Here is a 15,822-nt window from a genome sequence, read left to right as displayed (position 1 = left end):
ACACCTCCCCCATGCTTCCTACACCTCCCCCCATGCTTCCCACACCTCCCCCATGCTTCCCACACCTCCCCCATGCTTCCCACACCTCCCCCCAAGCTTTCCACACCTCCCCCATCCTTCCCACACCTCCCGCACACTTTCCCCATACTTCCCACACCTCCCCCCATGCTTCCCACACCTCCCCCATGTTTCTCACATCTCCCACATGTTTCCCACACCTCCCACACACTTGACACCTCCACCACACCTAACCCACGCTTCCCATACCTCTCCTGACAGGCGAGCACCAACAATCGGCACGCGAGGTGAAAAGGAAAGAACAGAGACACGGCTTCCTTTAGAATTGGCGCATACAACTTCAACAAGGCAGCCGACGCCTGAGCAGCCGAGGCAAGCGTACCACACGCTTGCCTGAAACCTAGCTCCTCTACATCTTCCTTGAGCCAGTCTGAAGACAGCTCCAGCAGGGAAAAGAAGTGCAAGACTGAAGACAAATGATAACGGGCGAGCAAATCCTTAGCTACCACGGACATCGAAAGGGAACGAACTTGCACGTGAAGCTGCACCTGGCCGACAATCCGGGGAGGCACGGGGGTGAACAAACACGCACTGTGGTCCTCAAACTTGCCCCCTAGGTAAACCTGAACAACCGTAGTCAACTCCCGCTATTCAAGTGTGTGGGTCTGGCAGAGTGCGTGCCATGCCCCAAACGAAAAGAAAGGGCAGTCTGCCAGCCGGGAAGACTCCGGCACCTCATAATGCACCCAGTAAGGAAAAGAGAAGAACTCAAAAGAATGATCCATTATTTAGGGGTAATCCGTACCTCTCGCAGGCGGTAAACTGCAATGGCCTCCTGCGCAGAAAACCCTGTGTGGTTGGAAGCATTGTATGTCTGCCATTGACCGGGTCAGGCACCCAGAAAGGTAAGCATCCCAAAATAAACCACTATTCTGGTGAAAATTGCAACCAAAAGCCGAACGAGTGGATAGAACTCCCCAAACAAAAACTACCAAACTAGTATGACGTCACCCATCGCCGTCTGCACAACTCCAGGGGAGCCGGCAGACCTCCCGTGCCGGCGATCCACACCCCAATTCTGAGGCTGGATGTGAAAACACGCAAAAAAATGCCGACAGGAGGGAGGTAGGAATGCCAAGGAAATGGCACTCTCACCCAGAAAATGGCTTTTCATTACATTCAACGCTGGTTTTCTAAGGGGGGGAGCCCCTACGGTTCTCCGGAGCTAACTACCTACAGAGGAAAGAAGAGGGACTTACCCAGGAGGCAGCTGCTGTTTACACCTCAACCCGAAGTCGAGACAACTGGCTGCAACTGCCGACCCAAAGTGACACAGGCCCGACCGGGCCCAGGGACGTTAACAAGGTAACGAGCAGCCAGGACCCTGTTCGACTGCCAAAGTCCCCGCACCCGAATGTCAGCACAAGACATATTCCCAAAGATGGCGGCAAGAGCTGCGAACTTGCAAACGTCATGGGTACAGGGATAGACCGCAGGCTGGCTAGCCTTATTAATCCTTCGGACAACCTGGAAGACCTGCACCCACAAACAGGGAAGGAGGGAAACCAGATCAACCCAAAGCGCGTCCACAGAAACAGAAGCCGTGGTGCGCAAATAACGGTGGAGAGCACCAACCGGACACAAAACGTGATGCACCCCTGGCCGAACCAACCAAGCATCAACAATCCTCCGGAAAACAGCAGTCTCATTTTTCACCAGAAAAGAAGGAGAAGGCTGCAGACGAACAAACTGATCGCCCTGACCGAAGGAACAGAAACCCCTGCGCTGGGAGAGAGCATGAAGTTCACCAACCCAACCCCCAGAGGCTGATGCCAACAGGAAAAGAGCCTTCGAAAAACAATCCGGAACCGAATGGGCCACAACAAACCGAGGAGAAGAAAGAAAAGAGAGCACTCTGTCCAAAGACCAGGATGGCTCAGGCAATGCATGAACAGTCCGGAGGTGAAACAACGCCCAAGACAGCTTGTGAAACGGCGCAGATGCAACATCGATACCAAAAGCAAGCTGAAGCGGCTCCACCAGCGCCGCACGATACGAGGCGACAGTGTTAGGCATAAGATGACGGTCTTGGAACAACCAAGAGAGAAAGGATAAAACCAACCAAACAGAAAGCGAAGTACAACGACGAAGACGTAAGAAGAACCAGAAGGACTGCCAGGAACATCATACTGCCGCCGAGACGAAGCCTGCAGGTGGGACACTAACAAGGAAGCCACCTGATCACCATAGAGATGATGATAAACCCGAGTAAAAAAAAAAAAAAGGCAAAGACTCGAGGAGAAGATTGAACCATCCACGTGACGTACGGGTCGATTTGCTGGAAGAAGCAGAGCCGCGGGAAAACCTGCGGGTTTGGGCACCAAGCAAGCACCGCCTGAAACTATGGCTGGGCAGGTCACCAGTCCTGCCGGAATGCATCGACCCAGACGGCCTCGTAGTCGGGGAAGGGCACCACATACTGGGGAAGGTGCAGCGACCAACCCGACGTGAAGAGATCCACCTCAGGGCGCCCGAACGTCCGGCAAAGCCAACAGAAGGAGTCGGCGTCGACCGTCCATTCCGTGGAGAGGGGGAACGAAACGAGACAGGCCGTCTGCTAAGACGTTGAACACTTCCTGCACATGAACTGCCAGGAAAGCTAAGCCCCGAGAACTCAGCAGACGAGTCACCCGAAGTGACCAGCATCAAAGAGCCAAGGACCGCTTCGAACCCCCCCGGTTCAGAATATGACTCACTGGGGAGCAGTTTGAATGGAACCGGATCGTTGACCCGCGGGCGACACAAAGCCTCTGAAGAGCAAACCACACTTCCACGAACTCCCGCACAGTGCTGTGGGCTCGACGGAAGGACGGACCCTACTGTCCCTGGCCGGCCTGATGAGCACTGCTCACAAGCCCCCAGCTGAGACACAACGCTTCCGTGAACACATCGAGCAAGGGCTTGGGTAGGCGCCAAGGCACTGAATCCCCAAAAACCTGAAGAGGAAGCCAGTGACGCAGCAACCGACGCAAAGACCCCGGGGTCTGAACCCAGCGGTCGTGAGAGAGGCATAAGGGACATCCCCGAAAGAACCAGAACAGCTGACGAAGCCAAACCTGACCCGGCAGGTAGACCAGCATCGCAAAGTTCAGGCTCCCTCACAGACCCTCGAGCAACCGCCAAGTGACCCGGGAGCCCCTCAGAAGCAGGCACATGCGGGACTGCAGCCACAGGAGACTCCAGAGAAAGAGACAAAGAAGAGGTCTGAGAGTCCCACACAAGGCCCAGCCAGGTCCAAACCTGGGAGGGAACCAGACGGAACTTCCCCCAGTTTACCAAGAACCCGAACTCGGCAAGCTGAGAAAGAACACATCCCTGGCCAGCAGAGAAGAGGACCGGCTGGGAACCCAAACCAGCCAGTAGTCGGGGTAGGCCAACACCCGAACACCTAACAGATGCGGACAGGCCACCACAATCCGTGTAAGGCGTGTGAACACGCGAGGTGTCTGGTTCAACCCAAACGGGAGACAATGAAAGCGGTAAGCACGAAGCCCCACGACAAAACCAAGCCAGTATCTGAACCCTGGATGAATCAGGACGTGCCAATAAGCATCCTGGAAGTCCAGGGACACAATCCAAGCGCCCAGCTCCAACAGGAGCCGAACCTGGGACAGCGTAGTCATCCGAAAGGAGGGGCAATCAACCCAGGGGTTCAGACGGGACAAGTCCAGAATGAACCGCAGATCCGCGCAGGCCCGTTTCGGGACCGGAACAAGACGGGAAACCCATCTGAGGGACGTCGTCATCTCAACCACGCCCAAGCGAACCCACTCTAAGATGACCCAACAGTGCACAGGAAAAGAAGCCTGTCCCGCCAGCCCCGAACCCCTGAAGAGGGGGGAAGGGCCACCCAAAGCCACTGGAGGCCACACGAAATGACCCGAAACGCCCATGAATCGTGGAACCAGGCGTGAGCGAACAGCACAAGCCTCTTCTCCCCCTCGCCCCATCAATGTGGTGAACAGCGAGAGGGCCGGTGCCCCTTATGAGACCCAGTACCTCGCACAGAGCGAACACAACGCCAACCAGACAAAGACGGGTCCGAAGGAGGAGCCGAACCCGAACCCGACACCAGTGGCCTACCACGACGAGAGAAATCCCGATCTTTGGCATGACCCTTCCGGGAAGGCCCACCACGGAACCCCCGGAGAACCAGCAAGTCTGACATAGGATGGCAAGAAGCCGAAGCAGCCTGAATATACTGCGCAACGGCTGACGCCTCAAACAGGAGAGGACAAAAAGATGAAGACATCCTAAGAGCCAAGGCCCAAGCAGATTCCACAGAAGAGGCAAGCACCGTCTGCCAACACGCAAGCCGGGAAGCATAAAACAGAGCAACTGCATCCCGCAAGATCGGCGTGAAAAGCTTCAGCAAGGCGCACGAACCAGGAACAGCCCCAAGCGCACGCACACCCTTCATGAGCCAGTCCGAAGACAGCTCTAGGAGGGAAAAGAAATTCAAGGCCGAAGCCAAAAGGCCCCGTGTGCGCAAGTCCTCAGCCACCTGCGCCGCCGAAAGGAAGGGAACCTGCACATGGAGCTGAACGACACCAACATCCCAGGGAAGGGCAGGAGCAACAAGCACTCACTGACGTGCTCAAGGTCGCCCCCCAGGAAAGCCTGCAGCACCGTCGAAGCCTCCCGACACTCAAGCGCGTGGGAATGGCAGAAGGAGTGCCAGGGCTCCAAAGTAAAGGCAGGAAAGTCTGCCAGCCAGGACGACTTGGAACCTTGTAACGGAGCTAGAAAGGGAACGAAGTCGCAAACCTGAAAGCCAAGGGATCCATTGCCAAGGCAGAATCCTTGTCACGCAGGAGGCTTGCTGCAAGGGCCGCCCGCACCGCAGCAGGTTGAATGCGATAAGCCGAAAACCTCCGAAAAGATGGAACCGAAGCACCCGGGGGAACACAGAACCGGACCAGGGAAGGGGCAGATACAAAGTCCAACTAGTACACAGAGGGGGGGAGGGGAGGGACCCCCCTCTGAAGAAAACCCCACCCCTTGTAACAGTAAGCCCCGCTCAGAGGGCAGAAAAACCCAGGCGGGGTCCAGAGGGGCTCCAAGGCCCCCAGGAACAGCCCCTCCCCAGCCCCAAGGTCCTCCTCCGCAGGACCCGGGGCCGAGTCCTCCCCCCAAGCACTGACCCCACCGGACAAGGCCGGCGCAGCCGTAGAAGCTGGACAGAAGGGGGATCCACTGGTCAGACCCAGAGGCTTCAGCTGGGGGACCAGACTCGAATGCCTCCGTCGCCACACCGGCAGGGGCATCCCCTGAGGCTGCCCGAGTCTCAACACCATCTAACCCCTGCCCTGACCCCGAAACCCTCAGACGTTTCGGGGCCGGAAGCAGGGGAGAGGGACCAGAACGAACAACAGAAGGGGAAGGACGAGGCTGTGCAGACTGAACCAGCGGCGAGGCGACCCCTACCCCCAAGTCCGGGTCCCTATAAGCAAAACGGGGCAGCCGAGAGGCATCCAGGTCAGCAACCAACCGAGCGCGTTGCAACATACGAAACCTAGAATGCAACGCCTGCGCAGCCTGTACCCGAAGATGATCATCTGCAGATTGGGTAAATTGAGTCACTAGCAAGCATCAAAACTCACAGGACTCGAGGTCGAAAGTATCACCAACCCAACAGGCAGCGTGACGGAGGCAAAAACTGTGGGGGTCGCCCTGAGACAAGGGGACCGAACAACCCTCCAACTCACATGAAGCGAGGGGGGACTCCGGGGTCGCATCCATCAGACCCATATGTCCCCTAGGGGATTCCCAGGGTCCTGAGCATTTACTATAAAAGGACTTGCGCTCAGGTAAGCCGGTAAGAACTCCATACACATGACTGATGCCAAAGTTTGACATTAGGGTATCAGCTTAGTAAGCTCCGGGGAGCGATAGGGGATCACCCCCAGAAAACCACAGTAGGGGAAGGACCAGGGGGCGCAGATGAAACCAAAGTTGAGGCAACTAACGCCCCCAAGTTATAACCAAAGCGGGGCAGCCTCAGGCATCCAGAAAAGTCACCAACCTAGCGCGTTGCAGCAACCGAAACCTTGCATGCAATGCTGAAGCTGCCTGCACCCAAATATCAGTAGCAGTGGACTGGGTGAACTGGAGTACAGGCAAGGAACACAACTCGCAAGACTCCGGGTCAAAGGTGTCATTGACCCAACAGGCAGCATGAGGAGGAAAAAAAGATGAGTGTCACCCTGAAACAAAGGGACAGAGCAACCTTCAAACTCGCAGGAAGCGAGATGGGACTCAGAGGATGCATCCATTGGACCAAACAGCCCCAATGGGGGTTTCCGGGGCCTTTAGGCTAACTTCTAAGGGAAGCCAGGCAAGGTATTGCTAACCGGTTATCCTAAAACTACCAAACAAACAAACAAAATTCTGAACCTCTGCAAAGTGTGCAAGCACGGGGACCAGCAGAGGACCACCCAAATAATACATGTGGTCCTACAGCCACACCAGGCAGTCCCCCCCACCAGGCAAGACACAACTAAAGAAAATAAACACCCTGCAAAAGCATGACATCTCCAGGAGGAACAGAACTGGCCGCTATGTGTATTATAAGACAGTTGCACAGTACCTTGTGCCCCTGCCAGCAATGATACTACCGCCTACTCAAGGCCAAACAGAGGTAGATAAAACTCAGCTGACTGCAAGGGCGGGCAATCACCAAGCAGCAAAAGAACCCTGCAGAAGCAGTTCCCGAACAGTTTGTGGACGGTAACCACCAAACTGCAAGGGTAGTACTTGCAGGGCACTCAGGGAAGGTGACCCCCTAGGCCAATGCAGCCCCAGTACTTCTGGAATAACACATGCCTCGCACACCACAACACCACACGGCACAGCTCTGCTCATGGATTAGAGCCAGAGTTGATCGACTGTCACCCAAACAAAATTGTCAGGAGTCATAACAAACGCTGTGTTTCCAAAGGGCTACTATATAGTAAGGAAAGAGAGGGAAGGGAGAGGAGGAGGAGGAGGAGTGGCCCTGCTTATAAGTAAGGACTGGAGATTTGAAGAGATGAAAATTTCGGGCTGTGATGGACTCAGAGACTACATAACAGGAACTATGACAATTAGTGGACCTAAGATAATAGTGTCAGTTATTTACAACCCTCCACTAAATGACAGAAGACCCAGAAAGGAGTTCAACATAAACAACATGGCAACCAATAATATAATAGTGCATCTTCAGTTGCACGCAGGAATGTATCCAGACTCTTAATCATGGGTGAGTTCAATGATTCAATGATTTCAATTTCAATGATTAACTACAGAAAGATAGACTGGGAGAATGGGGACCCACATGGCGGTGAAGATACATGGAGAGTTAAACTCTTGGAAATGGCAACAAGGAACTGTCTGAGCCAACAGGTCAAGGAACCCACAAGAATGAGAGGGAATGACGAACCAGCTAGACTCAACCTGATATTCACCTTGAATTAATCAGAAATAAGGGAAGTCATATTTGAAGCCCCCATAGGAATGAGTGACCACAGTGTATTGACATTTGAGTATCTCATACAGGTAGGGATAACCTACCCAAGGATGGGATTGGAAGGGAAAAGACTAAATTACCAAAGAGGAAAATATGACGAGATGTCAAATTTTGTCACCTACAAAATTCTTAGGGGAATTGACAGGGTGGACAAAGATAAACTCTTTAGCACAGGTGGAACATGAACAAGGGAACATAGGTGGAAATTTAGTACCCAAATGAGCCACAGAGAAATTAGAAAGAATTTTTTCAGTGTCAGAGTAGTCAACAAATGGAATGCATTAAGTAGTGATGTGGTGGAGGCTGACTCCATACACAGTTTCAAATGTAGATTTGATACCTGGTTGATGGGGTTCTGGGAGTTCTTCTACCCCCCAAGCCCAGCCCGAGGCCAGGCTTGACTTGTGAGAGTTTGGTCCACCAGGCTATTGCTTGGAGCAGCCCACAGGCCCACATACCCACCACAGCCCGGTTGGTCCGGTACTCCTTGGAGAAAACAGTCTAGTTTTCTCTTGAAAATGTCCACGGTTGTTCTGGCAATATTTCTGATAGAGCCCAGTAGGCTCAGGAATCTATACACCAGTTGACTGACAGTTAAGAGGTAGGACCAAAGAGTCAGAGCTCAACCCCTGCAAGCACAACTAGGTGAGTACAACAACCTCAGGACTGGGGTTGCGTAGGCAGCATGGGAGGTCTGGGGCCCCCCCTCCCCCCTCCCAGGGAGGGGGAGCTGTGCAGGCAGCAGTGCAGCAGCTGTGGTGACATCAGACTAGTTTGCTTGTTTTCAGATTGGGGAGTTCTGCTTGCTCTTCGGCTTTCAGTTTGCAATTTTTAACCAGCTATAGTTTTTTTGATTTCTACATTTCTGGGTGTCTGACCTGGTAGATGGCCGATATAGACTGCTCCCAAGTACATGGGGGTGTCTACAGGCCATTGCTCCTCGTGCCTCTCTGAGGGGAACAGGTTCTGCCTCGTGGTCTCGATAAACATAGAACTCCATTGATTGACTGTTGCCACTATCTAATATATACACATCAGCCTGGTTATGCATCCATTGCATCACCAGGCTCCTTTGGCCCCTTCGGTCTTCGTTATTGGGGGCTCTCCACAGAAATTGAGAAAAACAATTAAATTCTTTACAAAGAATTCTAGCGCGGTTGTCACGAGGCGGGATACACTGGTAAACTGAGTGTGCTTTGCCCCGCGCCTGGCAGAAGCCCATGCACTCGTCAATCCAAACATTTATCAATAAACTTGAAATCCGAGGAAAACCTCGTACAGTGAATAAAATTTTATGAGGAAATTGACCTCGTATACTGAAAAAATTGTAAAGAAGGGCATTCGTATACTGATGTTCCACTGTACTGTATTACTAAGATGATCAACAGTACTAGTCAAGAAACCATATTTACCTCAGTGATGTAGTTGACATCCGAGACAAGAGAGAAGCTGTCAACTCTGATGCGTGAGATATGTGACTGCAGGAGGATGTTGACTTTACCATGCACATTTTCTGCACCCCCCATAGCTGCCACCTCACACTGATGGTGAAGGTCGTCCAACTCGTTCATCTCTTCATCACGAACCTGAAAATAGTTATCATGTAGACCTCTGCGTACACTTGCATATTTCTAAAGACCAAATGAAGTTAGATTCTAAAACTATTGCACTATTGTACCATTCCCCACTTCCCTACCTTCTTAATATAATGAACTATAATAATAGCATATTATCTATTATTTTTGTCTGTAATTACAAAACTAAAGTAAACAATAATAACTGAGTGGCATCTATCAAAATAGGATGTTCAGAATAATAAACTTGCTTGTTTAAATATCATGATTGGAAGTCACAAAATCAACACAAGAATAAAACAAAATTAGAAAACCTGTACCTTTAACTGGGAAAACTCAGAGCTCTGAGCAATAACAGATAAAATATCAGCTTCATTCATGACAGCCTTGAGGAACTCATTGAAAATTTCAATGGTGTCATACTTAATGTAGAACTGACTGGCTACTCGTCCCATATCTGTAACAATACATAGTCCAGTATATTACAAGTTTTCAGAACTTCAAACAACGTTAAACACAATTGTTTAAAAAACCAGCGTTGAATGTAATGAAACACCATTTTCTGGGTGAGACCTGGAGGCTCCCCGGAGCTATACCGGGCTGATGTGTATAAATTAGACTGTGGCAACAGTCAATTGAAAGAGTTCTACCTACCAGGGACCAGAGCTAGAACCTGGCCCCCTCAAGAGACAAGAGAGGCACGAAGAGTAATTGCCTAAAGACACCCCCGTATAATTGAAAGTAGTCTTTGTTTACCATCTACCAGGTCAGGCACCCAGAAAGGTAGGAATTCCAAAACAAACTACTGCTGATCAAATAATATGCAAACCGAGACCCGAACTATCAACAGAACTCCCAAATCAAAAACAAGGAAACCAGTATGACATCACCACAAATGCCCCGCATCCGTCTGCACAACAACAACCCCCCTCCCCTGGAGGGGAACAGAGTGGGGTCCCAGACTTCCACGCCGGCAACTCTGCTCAGTTCAGAGGCCGAGTATCAAAAAACCAGCATTGAATGTAATGAAAAGCCATTTTCTGGGTGAGCCCCGAATGCTCCCTGGAGCTTATTGGGCTAATGTCTGTTATATTAGACCGGGACATTAGGTATGGAGTTCAGACCTACCAGGGACCAGAGCCAGAACCTGGCCCCTTCAGAGAGGTTTCAGGGAGCAATGGCCCTGGAAAACCCCCTTGTGGTTGGGGTTTTCCTTATCTGCCATCAACCGGGGTTAGGCACCCAGAAAGGTAGGCATAACAAAACAAACCCCACATGGTAAAAAACTAAAACAAAAAACTGAACAGAGAGGTAGAAACTCCCTACAATCCCAAGGAAACAAGCAAACAAGCAAACATCACACTCTACTGCCGCGCAGCCCTCCCCGCCCCGAGAGGGGGGAAGGGGGGAGCCCCGGACCTACTGTGCCGGCTGCCTAGCATCAGTTCGGAAGCTAAGCTTCAATCAATGCGAAAAAACAGCCGACCGGTGGGAGGGAGGGTTGCCAAGGAGCCTCCGGGGCTCACCCAGAAAATGGCGTTTCATTACATTCAACACTGGTTTTCTGTGGGGAGCCCCTACGTCTCCCTGGAGCTTCATACCCAAAGAGAAGGAAAAGAAAGGGCTGACCCGGGAGGCGGTCGACACAAACTCCGCAACGTGAAGCCGAGACAACAGGCTGCAACCTGTGACCCAAAGCAACAAGAACGCACAGGAGCAGACGCACATAAAGAATGGGCGGCCAAGAACCTGTGCAACCCTCAAATCCCTGCACCCAAAATGAGCCCTACACGTCACCAACAAAGCAGCAAAAGCTGCAATCGTCCAAACAGCACGGGCGCAAGGACAGACCGCAGGCTGGAAGACATAAAAACTCTGCGGACGACCTGGGAGACCTGAGCCCTGAAACAGGGAACGAGGGGAACCGGATCAACCCAAAGCGCATCCCCAGACACTGTACGCAGGAAACGGCAAAAAGCGCAACCGGACAACACAGGACGCACCCCCGGCCAAACCAATCACACATCAATAACCCAAGAACCCCTCCAGAAAGCAGCCGTCTCGACCGTCGCCAGAAGGACAGAGAAAGGCTGCAAATGTACAAACCTACCACCAGTACCAAAGAGAAGAAACCTGAACCGAAGGGGATACCACAGTCTGAGAAGAAGATAAGAAGACACCCTGATCAAGGACCAGGACGGCTCAGGTGATGCATGAGCAGGCCAGAGGCGAAACAAAACATGAGAAAGCGTGCGAAACGGCGCAGATGTGACGTCCACACCGAACGCAAGCCAGAGCAGCTCCATCAGCACCGCACAAAACGAGGCGACAGTAAGAAACATCAAATAACTGTAGGCCTGAAACCCCAAGAAAGGACAAGACAACCCAACGCGAAAGAGAAGACAACCTACGAAGAGCAAGAAAAAAGTGCATAGAAACACCAGGAACGTCATACTGTCGCCGAGACGAAGCTCGTAGGTGGGACACCATAAACAAAGCCACCTGATCCCCAAAGAGATGGTGATACCCACGTCAAAATACCAGACGCGAAGAGCCGAGGAGAAGGCCGAACCAGTCACGTACAGGACCGGTCCGACCTGCCGAAAGAGGCGGAGCCGCGGGAAAATGCCCTGGGTTCGGTCACCTATCAAGCAGCGTCTGAAAATAAAGCTGGGCCGGCCACCAAGGGACCATAAGGACTACTCTTGTGGAAATGGTTTCCAACCGAGCCAGAACCCGAAGCAACAGCTGGACCGGGAGAAGAGGAACAGGTACCCCCACCTCGACCAGTCCTGCCGAAAGGCATCCACCGTGAACGCCTTACAGGTGGGTAAGGACGCCACATAGAATGGGCGACGCCTAAACCACGCCGACTCGAAGACGTCCATGGCCAAGAATCCATACGTCCAGCAGAGCCAACGAAATGAGTCGGCGACGACTGGCCAATCCGCGAACAGAGCAATGAACAGAGACAGCTGTCCACCAGGATGCAGGACACACCCCAGACATGAACTAAACTAAACCCCGAGAATCCAGCAAACGAGACACTCTAAGGGACCAACCCCAAATGTCAAACACCTAAGAGAAACCCTGTGGATCCGGCAAAGAACCACCAGAGAACAGTCCGAATGTTGCTGAATGGTAGAGCACCGAGTGACCCAAACCGTCTGAAGCGCAAACCAGACAGCCACGAACTCCCGAACCGTGCTGTTAGCCGGACGGACGGACAGACCCCACCATCCCTGGCCGACCTGGTGCACTGGTCACAAAGCCCCAGCCAAGAGATGACCCGTCCGTGAACACATCGAGTGAAGGCTCGGGGAGGTGCTAAGGCACGGAACCACAAAAACCCCAAAGAGGAAGCTGGTGATGCAGCACCAACACAAGATCCCCGGAGGAACGAACCCAACGATTGCAAGAGGCAGGAGGGGAGTCTCCGAAGGAACCAAACAGACGCCGAAGCCAAACCTGATACCCCGGGCAAACCAGCACGTCGAAGTTCAGACTCCCGCACAACTGCTCGAACAACCGCCGAGCAACCCGGGACCCCCTCATGAACAGCCGAAGGTAGGACCACAGCCACAGTAACACTTCTGGAGGGAAAAATAAGGAGCGGCCCTATAGCCCCAAACAAGAACCAGCCAGGTTCGAACCCAGGAAGGAAACAGATGGAATGGCCTCCAGATCACCAGGAAACCAAACCCGGTGATCTGGAAAGAACCACACCCCTGGTGAGCAGACAAGCGGACCGAATGGGAGCCCACACCAGCCCGTCGTTGAGGTAGGCCAGACACCGAATCCCAAGCAGACTCAGACAGGGTACCAAGATCCGGTAAAGATGCGTAAATACACCCAGTGCCAATTACAAAATAGGGAAGGCAACAAAAGCGGTGGTGGTGGGGCCTGTAGCCCCACCACCAACTGTGCCAGTCCCGGAAAACTGGAGAAGAACGTGCCAAGAATTGACCTGGAGGTCCAGGGCCACCATCTAGGCACCCGGCCCTAACGGAAGCCGGACAGGAGACAACAGTCCTTCGATGAGGGCATAGAATCCAGGGCGCAGACTGAAGAAGTCCAAAAGAACCACAGATTCAACAGGCCTATGTCTATATAGAGCAGACGGGAACCCCAGAAGGATGGGGCGGATCGACCACGTCCAACGCACCCACTAAGAGGACATGACAAAGCGCAGGGAAAGAAGCCCACCCCGCCAGCCCTGAACCCCCCAAAGGGGGAGAAGCCGTCCACTGCCACCACCAGAGGCCGGAAGACAACCAAAGGCGCCCACTAACTGCGGGACCATGCAAGAGCCAACAGAGCAAGCTGCTCCCCCAGCGCCCCATCAACAGAGAAGGGAACAGATCCCCTTCCGAAAGAAAAAGAATACATACACATATATTTCGACAAAAGTTGAAATTGTTCACGACTTTTGTTAGGCCAAAGCTAAAATATGCAGCGGTGGCTGCATATTTTAGCCCAACCCACAAGGGGGTTTTCCAGGGCCATTGCTCCCTGAAACCACTCTGAAGGGGCCAAGTTCTGGTGCTGGTCCCTGGTAGGTCTGAACTCCTTAGCTAATGTCCCAGTCTAATATAACATACATTAGCCCGATAAGCTCCAGGAGCCGTAGGGGCTCCCCACAGAAAACCAGTGTTGAATGTAATGAAACACCATTTTCTGGGTGAGTCCCGGAGGCTCCCCGGAGCTTACTAGGCTGATATGCTTATGTCAGACTTTGGCATCAATCATGTGTATGGAGTTCTTATGGGCCTACCGGAGACCACGAGCCAGAACCTGGCCCCCTCTAGAGAGGCAAGGGGAGCAATGGCCTATAGAAACCCCGGTGTAATTGGAAGCATTCTATGTCTGCCATCAACTTGGATTAGGCACCAAGAAAGGTAGGCGTCCCAAAACAAACCCCTATTCTGGTGAAAATTGCAACCAAAAGCTGAACGAGTGGATAGAACTCCTCTAACAAAAAGGAGCAAACTAGTATGACGTCATCCGTCGTCGCACCGCTGTCTGCGCAGCCCCCCCTCCACGGGAGGGGGAAGGGACAGCCCCAGACCTACCGCACCAGCGATCCACACCCCAGTTCCGAGGCTGGATGGTAAAAACACTCGAGAAAACCGCCGACCGGAGGTAGGGAGGGATACCAGGGAGCCTCCAGGACTCACCCAGAAAATGGCGTTTCATTACATTCAACGCTGGTTTTCTGGGGGAAGCCCCTACGGCTCCCCTGAGCTAACCACCCACAGAGGAAAGAATAGGGACTTAACCAGGAGGCGGTTGCTGCTCACTCCTCAACCCGAAGTCGAGAGAACTGGCTGCATCTGCTGACCCAAAGCAACACAGGCCGGACCGGGCCCAGGAACGTTTACAAGGTAACGAGCAGCCAGGACCCTGTTCAACTGCCAAAATCCCCGTGCCCTAATGTCAGCCCAGGACATATTGCCAAAGATTGCGGAAAGAGCCGCGAACTTGCGGATGTCATGGGCACAGGGATAGACCGCAGGCTGGCTAGCCTTAATAACCCTGCGGACGACCTGGAAGACCCACCCCCTCGAACAGGGAAGAAGGGAAAGTGGATCAACCCAAAGCGCATCCACGGACACAGAAGCCGTGGCGCGCAAATAACGGCAGAAAGCCGCAACCGGACACAAAACATGATGCACCCCCGGTCGAACCAACCAAGCATCTACAACCCCTCCGGAGCACAGCAGAAGGGCCCCTCCGGAACACAGCAGTCTCATTCTTCACCAGAAAAGAAGGAGAAGGCTGCAGACAAACAAAACGATCGCCCCGACCGAAGGAGCAGAAACTTCTGCGCCGGAGTAGAGCATGAAGCTCACCCACCCGACCCCCAGAGGCCAATGATAACAGGAAAGGAGCCTTCGAAAAACAATCCGGATCCGAAGGGGCCACAACAAAAGGAGGAGAAGAAAGAAAAAGAGAGCACTCTGTCCAAAGACCAGGACGGCTCAGGCGCACATGAGCAAGCCAGGTGAAACAACGCCCCAGACAGCTTTCAAAATGGTGCAGACGTGACATCAATACCGAAAGCAAGCTGAAACGGCTCCGCCAACGCCGCACGATACGAGGCGACAGTGTTAGGTATAACCTGCTTGATACCTGCTTGATGGGGTTCTGGGAGTTCGTCTACTCCCCAAGCCCGGCCTGAGGCCAGGCTCGACTTGTGAGAGTTTGGTCCACCAGGCTGTTGCTTGGAGTGGCCCACAGGGCCACATACCCACCATAGCCTGGCTGCTCTGGAACTTCTCTTGAAGATGTCATTGGTTGTTACGGCAATATTTCTTATAGTCGCTGGGAGGATGTTGAACAACCGCGGACCTCTGATGCTTATACAGTGCTCTCTGATTGTGCCTATGGCACCTCCCCGCTTGGCTCCCATGAGTGGACACATTAAGGGGGTTCAGCGTTTAGCAGTTTGTTGGTTGCCCCTCTTGGGTCTTTGTACCTTTGGTGTGGGGGCTGGCAGTTCCTCAGAGTGGGGTTGTTCCTTCCCTCTGTGTTCCTGTTGTTTTCGGGTATACCCCTCCCTGGGTTCGGTTCCGTGTTCTTTCGGGTTCGTCGGTCCCGTCGTTCCCGGGGGTGTGTTTCACCCCCTTTTCCTTAACCTTTTCACTCTTACATCGCGATACT

At 52.9% G+C, this 15,822-nt stretch overlaps 1 protein-coding gene across 1 annotated transcript in view; it reads right to left on the bottom strand.

The window, feature by feature from the left end:
• obe (activating signal cointegrator 1 complex subunit obelus) overlaps nucleotides 1-15,822 on the bottom strand; it is a 565,443-nt gene that overhangs the window by 299,562 nt on the left and 250,059 nt on the right. Inside the window, exons 23-24 of the mRNA XM_069330748.1 lie at nucleotides 9,480-9,616; nucleotides 8,998-9,171 (exon numbers count right to left, since the gene is read on the bottom strand). Coding sequence (XP_069186849.1) covers nucleotides 8,998-9,171; nucleotides 9,480-9,616 — 311 coding nt within the window. The remainder of the gene's footprint in view (nucleotides 1-8,997; nucleotides 9,172-9,479; nucleotides 9,617-15,822) is intronic.

The sequence above is a fragment of the Procambarus clarkii genome, chromosome 24 (genome assembly GCF_040958095.1).
Source record: "Procambarus clarkii isolate CNS0578487 chromosome 24, FALCON_Pclarkii_2.0, whole genome shotgun sequence".
In the NCBI taxonomy this organism is placed as follows: Eukaryota; Metazoa; Arthropoda; class Malacostraca; order Decapoda; family Cambaridae; genus Procambarus; species Procambarus clarkii.
This window is presented reverse-complemented; position numbering and strand designations above follow the sequence as displayed.